Source organism: Nomascus leucogenys, unplaced genomic scaffold (genome assembly GCF_006542625.1).
Source record: "Nomascus leucogenys isolate Asia unplaced genomic scaffold, Asia_NLE_v1 Super-Scaffold_241, whole genome shotgun sequence".
Classification (NCBI taxonomy): domain Eukaryota; kingdom Metazoa; phylum Chordata; class Mammalia; order Primates; family Hylobatidae; genus Nomascus; species Nomascus leucogenys.
Window position 1 is genome coordinate 2,096,044 of NW_022095767.1, and position 15,339 is coordinate 2,111,382.

The following is a 15,339-nucleotide window of genomic DNA, read 5'->3' on the forward strand; positions in this document are numbered from 1 at the left end:
AGCAATTCTTTCTGCCTCAGCCTCCCAAATAGCTGGGACTACAGGCACCCACCACCATGCCTGGTTAATTTTTGTGTTCTTAGTAGAGACGAGGTTTCGCCATGTTGGCCAGACTGGTCTCAAACTCCTGACCTTGGGTGATCCACCTGCCTCAGCCTCCCAAAGTTCGGGGATTACAGGTGTGAGCACCATGCTCAGCCAAGTTCTGGAATATTTTTATCATTAAGCAGTCACTCCCCATTCTCCCCTCCCACTAGCCCATGGCAAACACTAATCAGCTTTCTGTCTCTGTGGATTTGTCTATTCTTGACATTTCACAGAAATGGAATCATGCAATATTTCCTCCTTTGTGTCTGGCTTCTTTCACTTAGCATGATATTTTCAAGGTTCTTTCATGCTGTAGTACATATCAGAGAACTCCATTCCTTTTTATGGCTGAATAATATTCCACATGGACCACCGTTCATGCATTTCCTCTTCTTTTAACATCACTGGTTGGCCCCCCAAAATCTGGCCATAAACTGGCCCCCAAACTGGCCATAAACAAAATCTCTGCAGCACTGTGACATGTTCATGACGGCCATAATGCCCACGCTGGAAGGTTGTGGGTTTACCAGAATGAGGGCAAGGAACACTTGGCCAGCCCAGGGCAGAAAACCACTTAAAGGGGTTCTTAACCACAAACAATAGCATGAGCCATCTGTGCCTTAAGGACATGCTCCTGCTTTAGATAACTAGCCAGACCCATCCCTTTATTTTGGCCCATCCCTTCGTTTCCCATAAGGGATACTTTTAGTTAATCTAATATCTATAGAGACAATGCTAATGACTGGCTTGCTGTTAATAAATACGTGGGTAAATCTCTGTTCGAGGCTCTCAGCTCTGAAGGCTGTGAGACCCCTGATTTCCCACTTCACACCTCTATATTTCTGTGTGTGTGTCTTTAATTCCTCTAGCGCTGCTGGCTTAGGGTCTCCCCAGCTGAGCTGGTTTTGGCAATCACTAAGTAGTTTTGCTATTTGTTTATGTTTGCTTTTTTTATTCATGGAAGGAAAAGTTGATATGATTCTAATTCTGATCAAGTAATGAGTTTTTATTTCCCTGAGAATTCTAGAGACTCAGGAATTCAGAGCCACCTCATATGATGGGCTTTATGGGCTAATTTGTAGATTACATGCTTGGGGGAATACACCGATTCATGCTCACAAATGCTCTTTTTTTTTTTCTGGGACGCAGGTCTCCTTTTGTGCACAAATAAATAACATCTTAAGCATTCTGGATAAAGTGTGTGAAAATAAAACGACTGTAGTTTCTCTGAAGGTAACGATTGGGCCTTTTAAATTGTGTTTTGAGTTTCAAACATCCTGGGCACACTTTGGGTGCAGAAAGATGTCTTTATGGCCAGGCGTGGTGGCTCACACCCATAATCCCAGCACTTTAGGAGGTTGAGGCGGGTGAATCACTTGAGGTCAGGAGTTCGAGACCAGCCTAGCCAACATGATGAAACCCTGTCTCTACTACAAATACAAAAATTAGCTGGGCATGGTGATGGGTGCCCATAGTACCAGCTACTCAGGAGGCTGAAGCAGGTGGATTGCTTGAACCCGGGAGGCAGAGGCTGTGGTGAGCCAAGATAGCACCACGGCACTCCAGCCTTGGCAACAGAGTGAGACACCGTCTCAAAAAAAAAAGAAAGAAAGAAAGAAAGAAAGATCTCTTTATAATGAATGGATTGTGAATTAATATTTAATTTTTTATGGCTGTAAGACTTGAAAAATTAGCATACAGTAAAATTACCTTTTTACTTGTATAGTTTGATGAGTTTTCTCACCTGAATAGATTTGTGGAACTACCACTATAATTAGGATGCAGAACAGTAGAACAGTTTAATTATCTCCAAACATTCCCTTGGGCTTCTCCTTTATGGTCAGATACTCCCTCCACCACTAACCTCTACAAATCCCTGATCTAGTCTCTGTCACTGGAGTTTTGTGTTTTGAAACGTGTTACATAAATGAAACCACATAGTATGTGGTCTTTTGAGACTGGCTTCTTTGACTCAGCATAATGCATTTGAGATGCCTGGATAGTGTGTATATAAACAGTGCCATTTCCTCCTCCTACTACTTCTTCCTTCTTTCTTTTCCTTCCTTTTTACTGTTAATGAGATTCAGCACATTCTCATTGCTGTATAACCATCACCATTATCCATCTCGAGAACTTTCTCATCTTTCCCAAAAAACTCTGCCCCCGGCAGGGTGCGGTGGCTCAGCCTGTAATCCCAGCACTTTGGGAGGCCGAGGCAGGCGGATCATGAGGTCAGGAGATCCAGACCATCCTGGCCAATATGGTGAAACCCCATCTCTACTAAAATACAAAAAAAATTATCTGGGCATGGTGGCACGCACCTGTAGTCCCAGCTACTCAGGAAGCTGAGGCAGGGGAATCACTTGAACCTGGGAGGTGGAGGTTGCAGTGATCCTAGATCGTGCCATTGCAGTCCAGCCTGGGCAACAGAGCAAGACTTCATCTCAAAAACAAAACAAAACAAAAACAAAAACAAACAAATAACAACAACAACAACAAAAATCCCACTCTGTCCCCCCAAAACACTCACTTCCCATCCCCCTCCCCAGCCCCGGCACCCACCATCCTACTTTCTGTCTCTGTGAATCTGGTGCCTTTAGAAACCTCCTAGGAGTGACATCACACAGGATTTGTCCTTTTGTGACTGACTTCTCTCACTGAGTGTGATGTCCTCGAGGTTCATCCACGTTGTAGCATGGATCAGTGGTTCATTCCTTTTTCATTACCAAGTAATATTCCACTTTATCAATGTATCACCATTTGTTTATCCTTTCATCTTTGAAAGACATTTGGGTTGTTTCCAGTATTTTGGAGATTATTGATGGAGCTGCTATAAACAAACATCCATATATAGTTTGTGTGTGTATATATATATATATGAGCATAAATTTTAATTTCTCCAGCATAAATACCTGGGAGTTGCTAGGTTATTACAGTTGTTGATATTAAAACCTAGTCTGTCTGTCTTTCTTTCTTTCTTTCTTTCTTTCTTTCTTTCTTTCTTTTTTTTTTTGAGATGGAGTTTCACTCTTGTTGCCCAGGCTGGAGTGCAATGGCGCAATTTCAGCTCACTTCAAACTCCGCCTCCCGGATTCAAGCAATTCTCCTGCCTCAGCCTCCTGAGCAGCTGTACACGGGATGTGGAACAGATTACAGGCATGCGCCACCACACCCGGCTAATTTTGTATTTTTAATAGAGACGGGGTTTCTCCATGTTGGTCAGGCTGGTCTCGAACTCCCGACTCCAGGTGATCCACCCGCGTTGGCCCCCCAAAATGCTAGGATTACAGGCGTGAGCCGCCATGTCTGGCCAAAACCTAGTTTTTCTTAAGCTTTAAGTTGAACTCATTGACATTGTCATTTTCTTTATAAATCTGGTTATTTTCATCTGAAAATAAGAATAACACTTTTACTTGTAATTTTATTAATTTTAAATTAATACATTTATTCATAAAGTATACATTCCTTCCTAGGGTTTTCAGGTTAAATTCTGATAAATGGTTAACCCTATTTACAAACTTACTTCGATTTCCTCAAATGTTTTATACTATGCTTATAAATATTCCAACTCCCCGCACCCCGTTCCACGCGAATTTCAAGTACCTAGTGAAGAGGATTTACAAATCTAACAGGCAAAGTCACTCGGGTCCTGAGTGACTCATAAATCCAATTGATCGAATCTATAAATGTAATAATTCAAATTCTTTTAGATATTCAATAAGGTTTATAAGCAGCCACGTTCTCTTAAATTGTTCATATTAAAATAACAAGTCTAACTGCTTTTTGCAATAAAATTATGTGGTTTATTGGTTAGCTTCTCTAATATGTCAAACTGTTCCAACTCTTCTTTTTTTTTTGAGATGGAGTCTCGCTCTGTATCCCAGGCTGGAGTGCAGTGGCGCAATCTTGACTCACTGCAAGCTCTGCCTCCCGAGTTCACGCCATTCTCCTGCCTCAGCCTCCCAAGTAGCTGGGACTACAGGTGCCCGCCACCACGCCCGGCTAATATTTTGTATCTTTTAGTAGAGACGGGGTTTCACCATGTTGTCCTGGCTGGTCTCGAACTCCTGACCTCAGGTGATCCACCCACCTCAGCCTCCCAAAGTGCTGGGATTACAGGCACGAGCCACCACATCCAGCCCCAACTCTTTAAATGGCAGATGTTTCTAGATTGTGCTAAAGATGTCAAAAACTTCTAAATTTAACACAAATCCTACTAATGATGTTTAGTTTGCCTAAAATTTTCTAACTTTCCTGAGGATATAAAATAACTTTCCTAGCTAAGAAGAATAAATTTAACATATCAGAGGGGCGGGATTTGAAGAGATTTCATCAGCTGTAGAATTGAGTCCTATGTTTCCTGGAGATGGTTCTAGTTGAGATGTTTCTGCTATGTCAGTGGGGAGGGGAGTCCCACACCCATGCCTTTTGGGGATTACAGAGCCCAGGGCATCCTGTTTCTCTTGGACAAATATCTCTCAAATGTCCCACTTACCCCGTGTTTATTGAAATCCTTTTTTTCCTTTTATCATCTGATTTGGATAGATAGAAATTTGTATTGCTGCTCAAATTTCATTTTAATTTCCTCTACCATCTGACTGGATTTAATTAATGTAATGCATTTTCCTGCATTTATTAGGTTCTGAATTCCTTTTAGGTTTCTTTTTTTTTTTTTTTGCTTGGGTCAGAGTCACATGTGATAGTCCATTTATTGATAATAATCAATAATAAGGGGAATCATATGAATATTACTATTACTATTGTTGTTATTGTTTTTCTTACCTTAATCCTATTCCTCAAACACATCCAGTGTTAAGAGGTAGATAAGTATCTTCCCCTATCTTTTTACCTTGTAAGCATGTACACACATACACACATACATACACATACAAATAAACATACACATTACACACATGCACACACACATATACATACAAATACACACATACACATATGCACACATGTACACACACATATACACCTCCCCCACATGCACACCCATGCACACACATATGTACACACATACGCACATATACATATGCACATACACATATAACACATGCATACATGCACACATGCACATACAAACGCATACACACACACCCCACACACATTTACACACATACACACACCCCACACACATTTACACACATACACACATGTATACACACATATATGCATATACCCATACACACAGACATACACAGACATCTACACACAGATACACACATACACATCCACACACATATACACACTCCTCACACACATACACACTTATATACATATAGGCATATACAAATGCACACAAACAAACACACATATATACACACACATATACATACATATACACAAACACACATACGTACATAGGCATACATAGACATACACAGAGATACACACACATACAGACACACAACCCAACACATACACACATATACACACACCCACATATATAAGCACACACACACACATGCACACACAATGGCGTCATTTTATTGAGCACTTACTATGAGAGGTTTAGGACAGTGATTAATGATTCAGCCTCTGCTGCCAGAGTCTTGTTTCTCCTTTCAAAAGTCAAAATAATCATAAATAGCCTCTACTTCATAGATATCTTCTACAAATTAAACAAGTTAATATATAAAAAACATTTAGAGCAACACCTGGCTCATAATAAGTGTGTGCTATTTTTATTTCTATATGCCAGAACATAAATACCATAATATAAAATTTTAAATTAAACCAATTGTTTCTAAACCAAATGCAATACTATATACATGATACTCTGTAATTTGCTTTAGTTAACAATGGCTCAGAGACCCTTTTGCTTGTTAATGCCTATAGGTATACTGCAATATTCATTTTAACAGCTGTATGGCTATCTCATTATTTGATTTCATCTTCATTTATTGACCCAGTCTGTAGGGCATTTAGGCTTTCTACAAACTATCCTGAGATGAACATCACTGGACAAGATCCTTGCACAACTTTTAAGTGTTTCTGGAAAGATTAATCCCGGGAAGGGGAATTGCTGTGTCAAAGGGTATATGCAATTTACATGGCTATAGGTACAAACTTATTGCATTGCATAAAGGTTACATCAATTTGTCTTTCTTGCTTGCTTTCTTGCTTTCTTTCGACAAGATCTCACTCTGTCGAAGTGAGAGTGCTGGAGTGCAGTGGAGTGATCACAGCTCACTGCAGCCTTGAACTCCAGGGCTCAAGAGATCCTCCCACTTCAGCCTCCTGAGTCGCTGGGACTAGCGTCATGCACCACCGTGCCTGCTCTTATTTTAATTTGTTTTTACAGGTGGGGTCTCGTTATGTTGTCCAGGCTGGTCTTGAATTCCTGAACTTCAATTTGTATTTCTTTTTTTTTCTTTTTTGAGACGGCCTCTCGCACTGTCACCCAGGCTGGAGTGCAGTGGTGCGATCTCAGCTCACTGCAACCTCTGCCTCCTGGGTTCAAGTGATTCTCCTGCCTCAGCCTCCCGAGTAGCTTGGGTTACAGGCACGTGCCACCATGCCTGGCTAAATTTTTTTGTATTTTTAGTAGAGACAGGGTTTCACTGTGTTCGCCAGGCTGGTCTCAAACTGCTGACTTCATGATCCACCCATCTCAGCCTCCCAAAGTGCTGGGCTTACAGGTGTGAGCCACTGCACCCGGGCTGAATTTGTATTTCTAATGGGGCTTCTTGAATCAGAAAAAGGAGCCCGAGTGGATGCCCCTTTTAATTTTCCTTTGGATGGACTCCCAGCCTATTCTTAATCAGAAAAAGGACAGCTGTTATTTCATTAATGAGAGAGAGAGAGAGAGAGAGAGAGAGAGAGAATGAACAAACACGTCTTTCCTTGCAGAATACAGCTGAGAGCTTTGTCCCTGTGCTTAAACAAATATCCACGTGGACTAAATTCACCAAGGAAGAGACGTCCTCCCTGGCCACAGTCTTCCTAGAGAGTGTGGAAAGCATGACACTGGCATCTTTTTGGAAACCCTCAGCAAATGTCACTCTGGCTGTTCGGACGGAATACTTAGGTAGGAGACACCCTTCATGGCAAAGTTACACCTAGGTGATGATTTTGAGAGTTGACTTTGGCAATGGGATTTTCCCTGGGTTTCCCACTCATTCTTTCCCCAACTGTTTAAAAACTTTGAATTCACAGCAAAGCAAGTCTAATCATATTAACAACATTGTCCATTCACTGAGCACTTGGCAAAGGCCAGGCACTGTGCTAAGATCATATCGTTAATTTATTCTACAAATATTTGCTGATTAGCTGCTATGTGCTGGGCTAAGGTATGACAGTCACAGGCTGTGCTCAAGTACTTCCTGTTTGCCCTGCTGGGCCCATGGTAGAATTGTACTTCCTGGCTACTGTGTGGTTAAGTGGGATTTGGGGACTAGCTCAGGCCAATAAATATGGGAATAGAGTAGTTGCCAGTATGAGACTTTCCAGAACTTTCTTTCCCTCTGCCCATATGAATAGCAGTGCTTCAGGTCACAGCTGCTCCATCTGCTTGGGTCCCAGAATAAAGAAATGTAGAACATGGCCTCAAGTCAATTTACAATAGACCCAAAGCATTAATGAGATATAAACACTTGTTAATTTTTAATCCACTAAGACTTAGGGTTGTTTGTTACTGCTGCAAGACTGATCCTTTCCTGACTGATACATACTTGATAGATAACTACTTGGGAATAGTGGGTGCTGCAGATCTTTTACATTAGCACCCCACTCCTGGAAGTAGTTCCAGTATCATTCACATAAACCTACGAAGTTCCAACCTGATGGACACCCAGATGGCCAAGAGGTGGAAATAAAATATTTGGTGGACTCCAACCAGTAGTGAACAAAATTAGCCTCATGAATCTCATATTTTAGTGAGTTGAGTCAGATAATAAACAAACAGACATCTGGTATACCAAATAGAGGTAGTGCTATTGAGAAAAAGTACAGCAGGCTAGGGAGGTTAGAGAGGGTTGGGATTACAGGGAGAGTTGCTATTTTATATAGGGAGATCAGGGTAAGTCTCATTGGGGCAGGGATGTCAGGGAAGAGAGCCACGTAAATATCTGCAGAAAGAGCAAGTGCAGGAATACCTGGAGAATTCAAGGAACAATGAGGTGTGCAGTGTGGCTGAAGTGGCATTGAAGATGGCGAGAGCAGTAGGAGAAAGGAAGGGAGATGGAAATGTAGATAAATGTAGAGACTTAAGGTTTTTTTTTTTGTTTTTTTTTTTGAGACAGGGTCTCACTCTGTCACCTAGGCTGGAGTGCAGTGGTGTGATCATAGCTCACTACAGCTTTGCACTCCCAGGCTCAAGCGATCCTCCTGTCTCAGCCTCCTGAGTAGCTGGGAACTATAGGTGTGCACCACCATGCTTGTCTAGTTTTTACATTTTTTGGTAGAAGTGAGGTCTTGCTATGTTGCCCACGCTGGTCTTGAACTCCTGAGCTCAAGCGATCCTCCTGCTCGGCCTCCCAAAGTACTAGGATTACAGGCCTGAACCACTGTACCCAGCCAAGATTTTATTTGAAGATGAAAGGACATTGGAAAATTTGGGAACAGGTATGGTATTATCTGGCTTATATTTTACAAGGATACTTCTGGTTCCATTATCTAGTTTATTTTCATGAAGGGCCAATGGATTAGGTCCTGCAATGCTTGTCATGATAGAGATGAGAAATTGGAGGCACAGAGAGGTTAAGTCAATGCCCAAATTTAGGCAGCTAGTGCGTGGCACAGCTGGACCTCCCAGTTACCACCATCTGACTGCAGAACCTGAGCTCTTGTGTACCATGCTAGGCTTGCCCCAATCCCTTATTATTTCTTTTGGTTTTAGAAAACTTATATAAGGCCGGGGGCAGTGGCTCACAACTGTAATCCTAGTGCTTTGGGAGGCCGAGGCGGGCGGATCACGAGGTCAGGAGATCGAGACCATCCTGGCTAACACAGCGAAACCCCATCTCTACTAAAAATACAAAAAAGTAGCTGGGTGTGGTGGTGGGCACCTGCAATCCCAGCTACTTGGGAGGCTGAGGCAGGAGAATGGAGTGAATCCAGGAGGCGGAGCTTGCAGTGAGCCGAGATCGTGCCACTGCACTCCAGCCTGGGCGACAGAGCGAGACTCTGTCTCAAAAAAAAAAAAAAAAAACTTAAGAGTAGAGAGAAGATCATGACTGTTGCCTTCTGTCACTGTTGACTTTGACCCCATCTTTCCCTGATGCACCCCCTAGGATATGAGAGTTCACTTCTAAGGCTCCAGCTGGGTTACTCATTTATTTGGTGCTATGGTCCCCCTATCATTCATCATGGGACTCAAAATCTTTCCTATGATGAATTGAACTTTCTATTCTTTTCCTTTGCTCGCCACAATGAAGGTGTACCTTTTTTTGGACAGAAACCAAATTCAGGACTGACTTTCTGGGTGACCTCATACGAACTCTCCCTTTCTCTTTTTAGACATTGAGAGCAAAGTTATCAACAAGGAATGCAGTGAAGAGAATGTGACCTTGAACTTGGTAGCCAAGGGGGATAAGATGAAGATCGGGTGTTCCACAATTGAGGAATCTGAATCCACAGGTACAGTTCCTCTCCTGAGAATGCAGGTTATGGTGGATTCCATCAATAAGTATTTATCGATCCCTTTCTAGGTGCCAAGACCAGTGCCAGATAGTTGAGAACCAATGAGAGCAGAAATGGTCCATGCTCTCAGAGAGTTTTCCATGTGCTAGGGAAGTCAAACATTAAATAACCTTATAATACTGGAGTATTGAGACCTTCACTGGCCTCTATGATATGTACTGCTCACATTCTGCTGTTGAGCAGTTGAAATTTGTATAAGCCAGGTTGAGAGGTACTGTAAACCTAAAATAAACACTGTATTTTGAAGGTTTGGTGCACAAAAAGAAGGATTAAAACATCTCATTTGTCATTTTTTATATTTAAAATAATTTAAAAATAAAAAGTATTTAAAAATTTAAAATATCTAATATTTAAATTTTTAAAATATGCAATATTTAAAATATATTTTTAAATTTTAAAATATCACATTTATATGTTGAAATGATAATATTTGGCTTATACTGCGCTAATATATTATTAAAATTAATTTTATCTTTTTTTACTTTTAAAAAATGTGTACTAGAAAATTTAAAATTACATATGTGGTTCATACTATATTTCTGATGGACGGTGCTAATCTGTGTCAGGGATGGCAAACTGTTTCTGTAGAGGGCTCGTTAGTAACTATTGTAAATATTGCAGTTAATACAGCCTCTATCACAATGACTTAACTACCATTATAGTGCAAAAGCACCCATAGACAATATGTATATGAATGTACCTGGGCATATTTCAATAAAACTTTATTTAAAAAAGTAGGTGACAGCCAGATTGGCCCATAGGCCACAGTTTTCCAGCCCTGATCTGATCTATGCACATGATTAATGCCGTGATTAATACTTTCATGTAAAAGCACAGTGTGCAATATGGAAGAGCTATTTAAGCGAAGTCCTGAGGAATAGGTAGAGAAAGTAGGAGAGAGTGTGTTACAGGAAGTATAAGCTATGGCTCCGTGTTGCAAAAAAGCTTGATATGGTCATGGAACTAAAAGTAGAGTGGGCTGGAGCATCAGGAATGCGGGGGAGAGAGGGAAAAGAATTGAGGGTCGCTGGGCGTGGTGGCTCACACCTGTAATCCCAACACTTTGGGAGGTCGAGGTGGGTGGATCACCTGAGGTTGGGAGTTTGAGACCAGCCTGACCAATATGGCGAAATCCCGTCTCTACTAAAAATATAAAAAATGAGCCGGGCGTGGTGGCGGGTGCCTGTAATCCCAGCTACTCAGGATGCTGAGGCAGGAGAATCGCTTGGCCAGCATGGTCTCGATCCACCCGCCTCGGCCTCCCAAAGTGCTGGGATTATAGGCGTGAGCCACCATGCCCGGCCAGAGGTTTTTTTTTTTTTAATGGTTCTAGAAGCCCGCTGGTTATTTTAATCTCAGAGCAACACAGTGAGGTGCATGACTCTCTCTCTCTCTCTGTCTCCCTCCCTCCCTCCCTCGTGTGTGTGTGTGTGTGTGTGTGTGTGTGTGTGTGTGTGTGTGTTGGGTCTTCCATAATAACAATTGAGCAAACGATTCCCTCCTTTTTTCATTTGGGGAAACCTGCAGGGACCACTGGTGTGGCTTTTGTCTCCTTTGTGGGCATGGAGTCGGTTTTAAATGAGCGCTTCTTCCAAGACCACCAGGCTCCCTTGACCACCTCTGAGATCAAGCTGAAGATGAATTCTCGAGTCACTGGGGGCATCATGACTGGGGAGAAGAAAGACGGCTTCTCAGATCCAGTCATCTACACTCTGGAGAACATTCAGGTTTGTGAAGAGGTCTCTACTGAGATTCCTGTCTACCTGTTGGGAACTCCTCGTCTCTCGATTGCCTTAACTCTCATTTTTTATGGGAAACTATTGAGGCCGGTAAGCTTCCACAATTTCTAGTAATTCAAGCCAATTAACAGAAGCCACAGCTAGAGGAATGAGGTCTCCCACTGTTACCAAACAGAACTAGGTCCATTTGCCCATGTGCAACAGAAAGCCAAACACTGAAGCACTGGGTTTTTGTAGAGAGAGAAGTTTATTGCAAGGCTGCCAAGCAAGGAGACAAGAGTCTGGCTCAAATCTGTCTTCCCAAGCTGGGAGGCTGGGGCAGGTTTTATAGTCGGTGGGTAATGAACTGCGATCTGATTGCATCTTACAATGAAGTGATGCAGGGAGGTGTGATCTGATTGGATCCGGCCATGGGGAGTTGCCAGGGCTTGATCTGATTGGATCCTAGATCCTGCTATGTGGTGGTTGCTTCTTTTTTTTTTTTTTTTTTTTTTTTTTGAGCCAGAGTCTCACTCTGTCGCCCAGGCTGGAGTGCAGTGGCACAATCTCAACTCACTGCAAGCTCCACCTCCCAGGTTCATGCCAGTCTCCTGCCTCAGCCTCCCGAGTAGCTGGACTACAGGCGCCCGCCACCACGACTGGCTAATTTTTTGTATTTTTAGTGCAGATGGGGTTTCACCGTGTTAGCCAGGATGGTCTCAATCTCCTGACCTCGTGATCTGCCCGCTTCGGCCTCCCAAAGTGCTGGGATTACAGGCATGAGCCACTGTGCCCGCCCTTTTTTTTTTTTTTTTTTTTGAGATGGAGTTTCACTCTTGTTGCCCAGGCTGGAGTGCAATGGTGCAACCTTGGCTCACTGCAACCCCCGCCTCCTCAGTTCAAGCCATTCTCCCGAGTAGCTGGGATTACAGGTGCCCACCACCATGCCCAGCTAACTTTTTTGTATTTAGTAGAGATGGGGTTTCACCGTGTTGCTCAGGCTGGTCTGGAACTCCTGACCTTAGGTGATCCACCCGCTTCAGCTTCCTAAAGTGCTGGGATTACAGGCATGAGCCACCATGCCCACCCTTCTAGTATACATTCTTAAAGCATGTTGTTCTTAAACTGTTACTAAAAATATTTCTCTGCTTACTTGGTTTTTATATGTTTTTTTCTCCCACTGCACTGTGATCTCCTTGGGGGAAGAACTGTGTCTGTTTTATTTACTAATGTCTCCCGTAAACAGTACAGATCAAGGCGTGTAATAGGTATTCAATAAAAACATGTTGAATGAGGCTGGGTGTGGTGGCTCATGCCTGTAATCCCAACACTTTGGGAGGTCTATGCAGGTGGATCACTTGAGGTCAGGAGTTCGAGACCAGCCTGGCCAGTATGGAGAAACCCCATCTTTACTAAAAATACAAAAATTAGCTGGATATGGTGCACTGCACTCCAGCCTGGGCAACAGAGTGAGACTCTGTCACACACACACACACACACAAACCACACATTGAATGAATAAGTGAATGATGAGTGACTTCGCAGAAGGCCTTATTATGGATTTGATGAAAGGAGGAGTTTTCTTCTGGCAACAGGAATGTGAGCTGCCCCATCAGATTGGCCCTCACTGCATAATGAAATCTCACTATTTTTCCCCATTCCCTCAGAACACACCCTGTGTATTCTTGTTCCCAGTGACTCTTGAGGATGGTCACATTTAATCCATTTGATGGGGATTCTCAGGTGACCAGGGCCTTTGTTTTTTTTTGTTTTTTTGTTTTTTGGGTTTTTTTAGCCAAAGCAGAAGTTTGAGAGGCCCATCTGTGTTTCCTGGAGCACCGACGTGGAAGGTGGAAGATGGACATCCTTTGGCTGTGTGATCCTGGAAGCTTCTGAGACATATACCGTCTGCAGCTGTAATCGGATGGCAAATCTTGCCGTTATCATGGCGTCTGGGGAGCTCACGGTCAGTAATGATGATTTGTTCCCTGAGGCAGAGTATCTGCCTCCAAATCCAATGGGAAAATATTGATTAAACATCTGTTGTTTGTCTCCCACGGGGTTGGGTGTTGTGGGATGGAGTCATGGGGACAGAAGGGGTAGGTGATATGCCTTTGCTCCTGCAGAATTTACAGTCTGGTTGGGAGGCCATGAAACTCAAATACACAATGAGAAATAATGACCCTAAATAGGGCCAGGCACTGGAGCAATCACAGATCTTAATGAACACATATCAGGTGTGCTGGGCTCTTTATGTTAAGTGGTTTCAGACCCATTTCACAGAATGGGTAAAGTGGCCTGTCTAGTCCTGAAGCTAGAAATTGGAGCAGGTGGAATTCAAATGTGTGGAAGTCTCTTTCCGCTAAAACATGCAAGTGGGTCAAGAAGGAATGTTGTAAGAATTCAGAGGTGTCGGCCGGGCGCAGTGGCTCATGCCTGTCATCCCAGCACTTTGGGAGGCCGAGGCGGGCAGATCATGAGGTCAAGAGATCGAGACCATCCTGGCCAACATGGTGAAACCCCGTCTCTACTAAGAATACAAAAATTAGCTGGGCATGGTGGTGCATGCCTGTTGTCCCAGCTACTTGGGAGGCTGAGGCAGGGGAATCGCTTGAACCTGGGAGGCAGAGGTTGCAGTGAGCCGAGATGGCACCACTGCATTCCAGCCTGGCAACAGAGCGAGACGCTGTCACACACACACACACACACACGCACACGCACACACACACAAAGAATTCTGAGGTGTTTCCAAGACAGCCAATGATAGATCAGGAGGAAACAATATGAAATAAGCCTTGGTGAATGAGTAGATTCGGCAGAGAGGAAGGACATCAGTGTTGTAGAAAGTATCCTTTCGCCTGGCGCGGTGGCTCACACCTGTAATCCCAGCACTTTGGGAGGCTGAGGTGGGCAGATCACGAGGTCAGGAGATCGAGACCATCCTGGCTAACATGGTGAAACCCCGTCTCTACTAAAAATACAAAAAATTAGCCAGGCGTGGTGGCGGGTGTCTGTAGTCCCAGCTCTTTGGGAGGCTGAGGCGGGAGAATGGCATGAACCCGGGAGGCGGAGCTTGCAGTGAGCTGAGATCGCGCCACTGCACTCCAGCCTGGGCGACAGAGCGAGACTCCATCTCAAAAAAAAAAAAAAAAGAAAAAAGAAAGTATCCTTTCCTATCATGGTAGATCCAAAGTTTAATTCCCTACCAGGGAGGCCATAAGTAAGTGCCATTTCGAGGACCCTGTGGCTTAGGATTTAAGAGAACTGGATCCAGAACAAAACTGACTTAGTTTCAAGTCCCGTCTCTACCACTTTCTAGCTGTGTTTTCTTGGAAAAGTCACTTAAGTTCTCTGCACTGAGCCCAGCTCTCTTATCTCAAAAATGAGAACAACAACAACAAAATACTGATAACTAGCATTTATATAGTATGCTTCTGGCACAGTTGTACTTGAAATGTTTTCATTTAATCCTAAAACAACTCTATAAGGCAGTTACCATTAATATTCTCTTTTTAGCAGATGAGGAAACTGAGAGCACAGAGCAGTTAAGTGTCTTGTCCAAAATCACACAACTAGAAATTGGCCAGTTTTCTTTCTTTTTTTTCTAGACTGAGTCTCACTCTTGTTGCCCAGGCTGGAGTGCAGAAGTGTGATCTCAGCTCACTGCAACCTCTGCCTCCCAGGTTCAAGTGGTTCTCCTGCCTCAGCCTCTCATGTAGCTGGGATTACAGGTGGCCACCACCATGCCTGGCTAATATTTTTTGTTTGTTTGTTTAGTAGAGATGGGGTTTCGCCGTGTTGGCCAGGCTAGTTTCAAGTTCCTGAGCTCAGATGATCCACCTGCCCCAGCCTCCCAAAGTGCTGGGATTATAGGCATGAGCCACTG

General features: G+C 43.3%; 1 protein-coding gene across 4 annotated transcripts in view; it reads left to right on the plus strand.

Moving 5' to 3' along the window:
• ADGRE1 (adhesion G protein-coupled receptor E1) overlaps positions 1–15,339 on the plus strand; it is a 54,272-nt gene that overhangs the window by 20,873 nt on the left and 18,060 nt on the right. For all 4 annotated transcript variants that reach the window (XR_004028935.1, XM_030807746.1, XM_030807747.1 and 1 more), the window contains 5 exons: positions 1,237–1,320; positions 6,946–7,123; positions 9,553–9,672; positions 11,263–11,462; positions 13,249–13,419. Coding sequence is in view for 3 of the 4 variants with exons in the window: in XM_030807746.1 (XP_030663606.1) it covers positions 1,237–1,320; positions 6,946–7,123; positions 9,553–9,672; positions 11,263–11,462; positions 13,249–13,419 (753 nt within the window). In the remaining variant the exon portion in view is untranslated. The remainder of the gene's footprint in view (positions 1–1,236; positions 1,321–6,945; positions 7,124–9,552; positions 9,673–11,262; positions 11,463–13,248; positions 13,420–15,339) is intronic.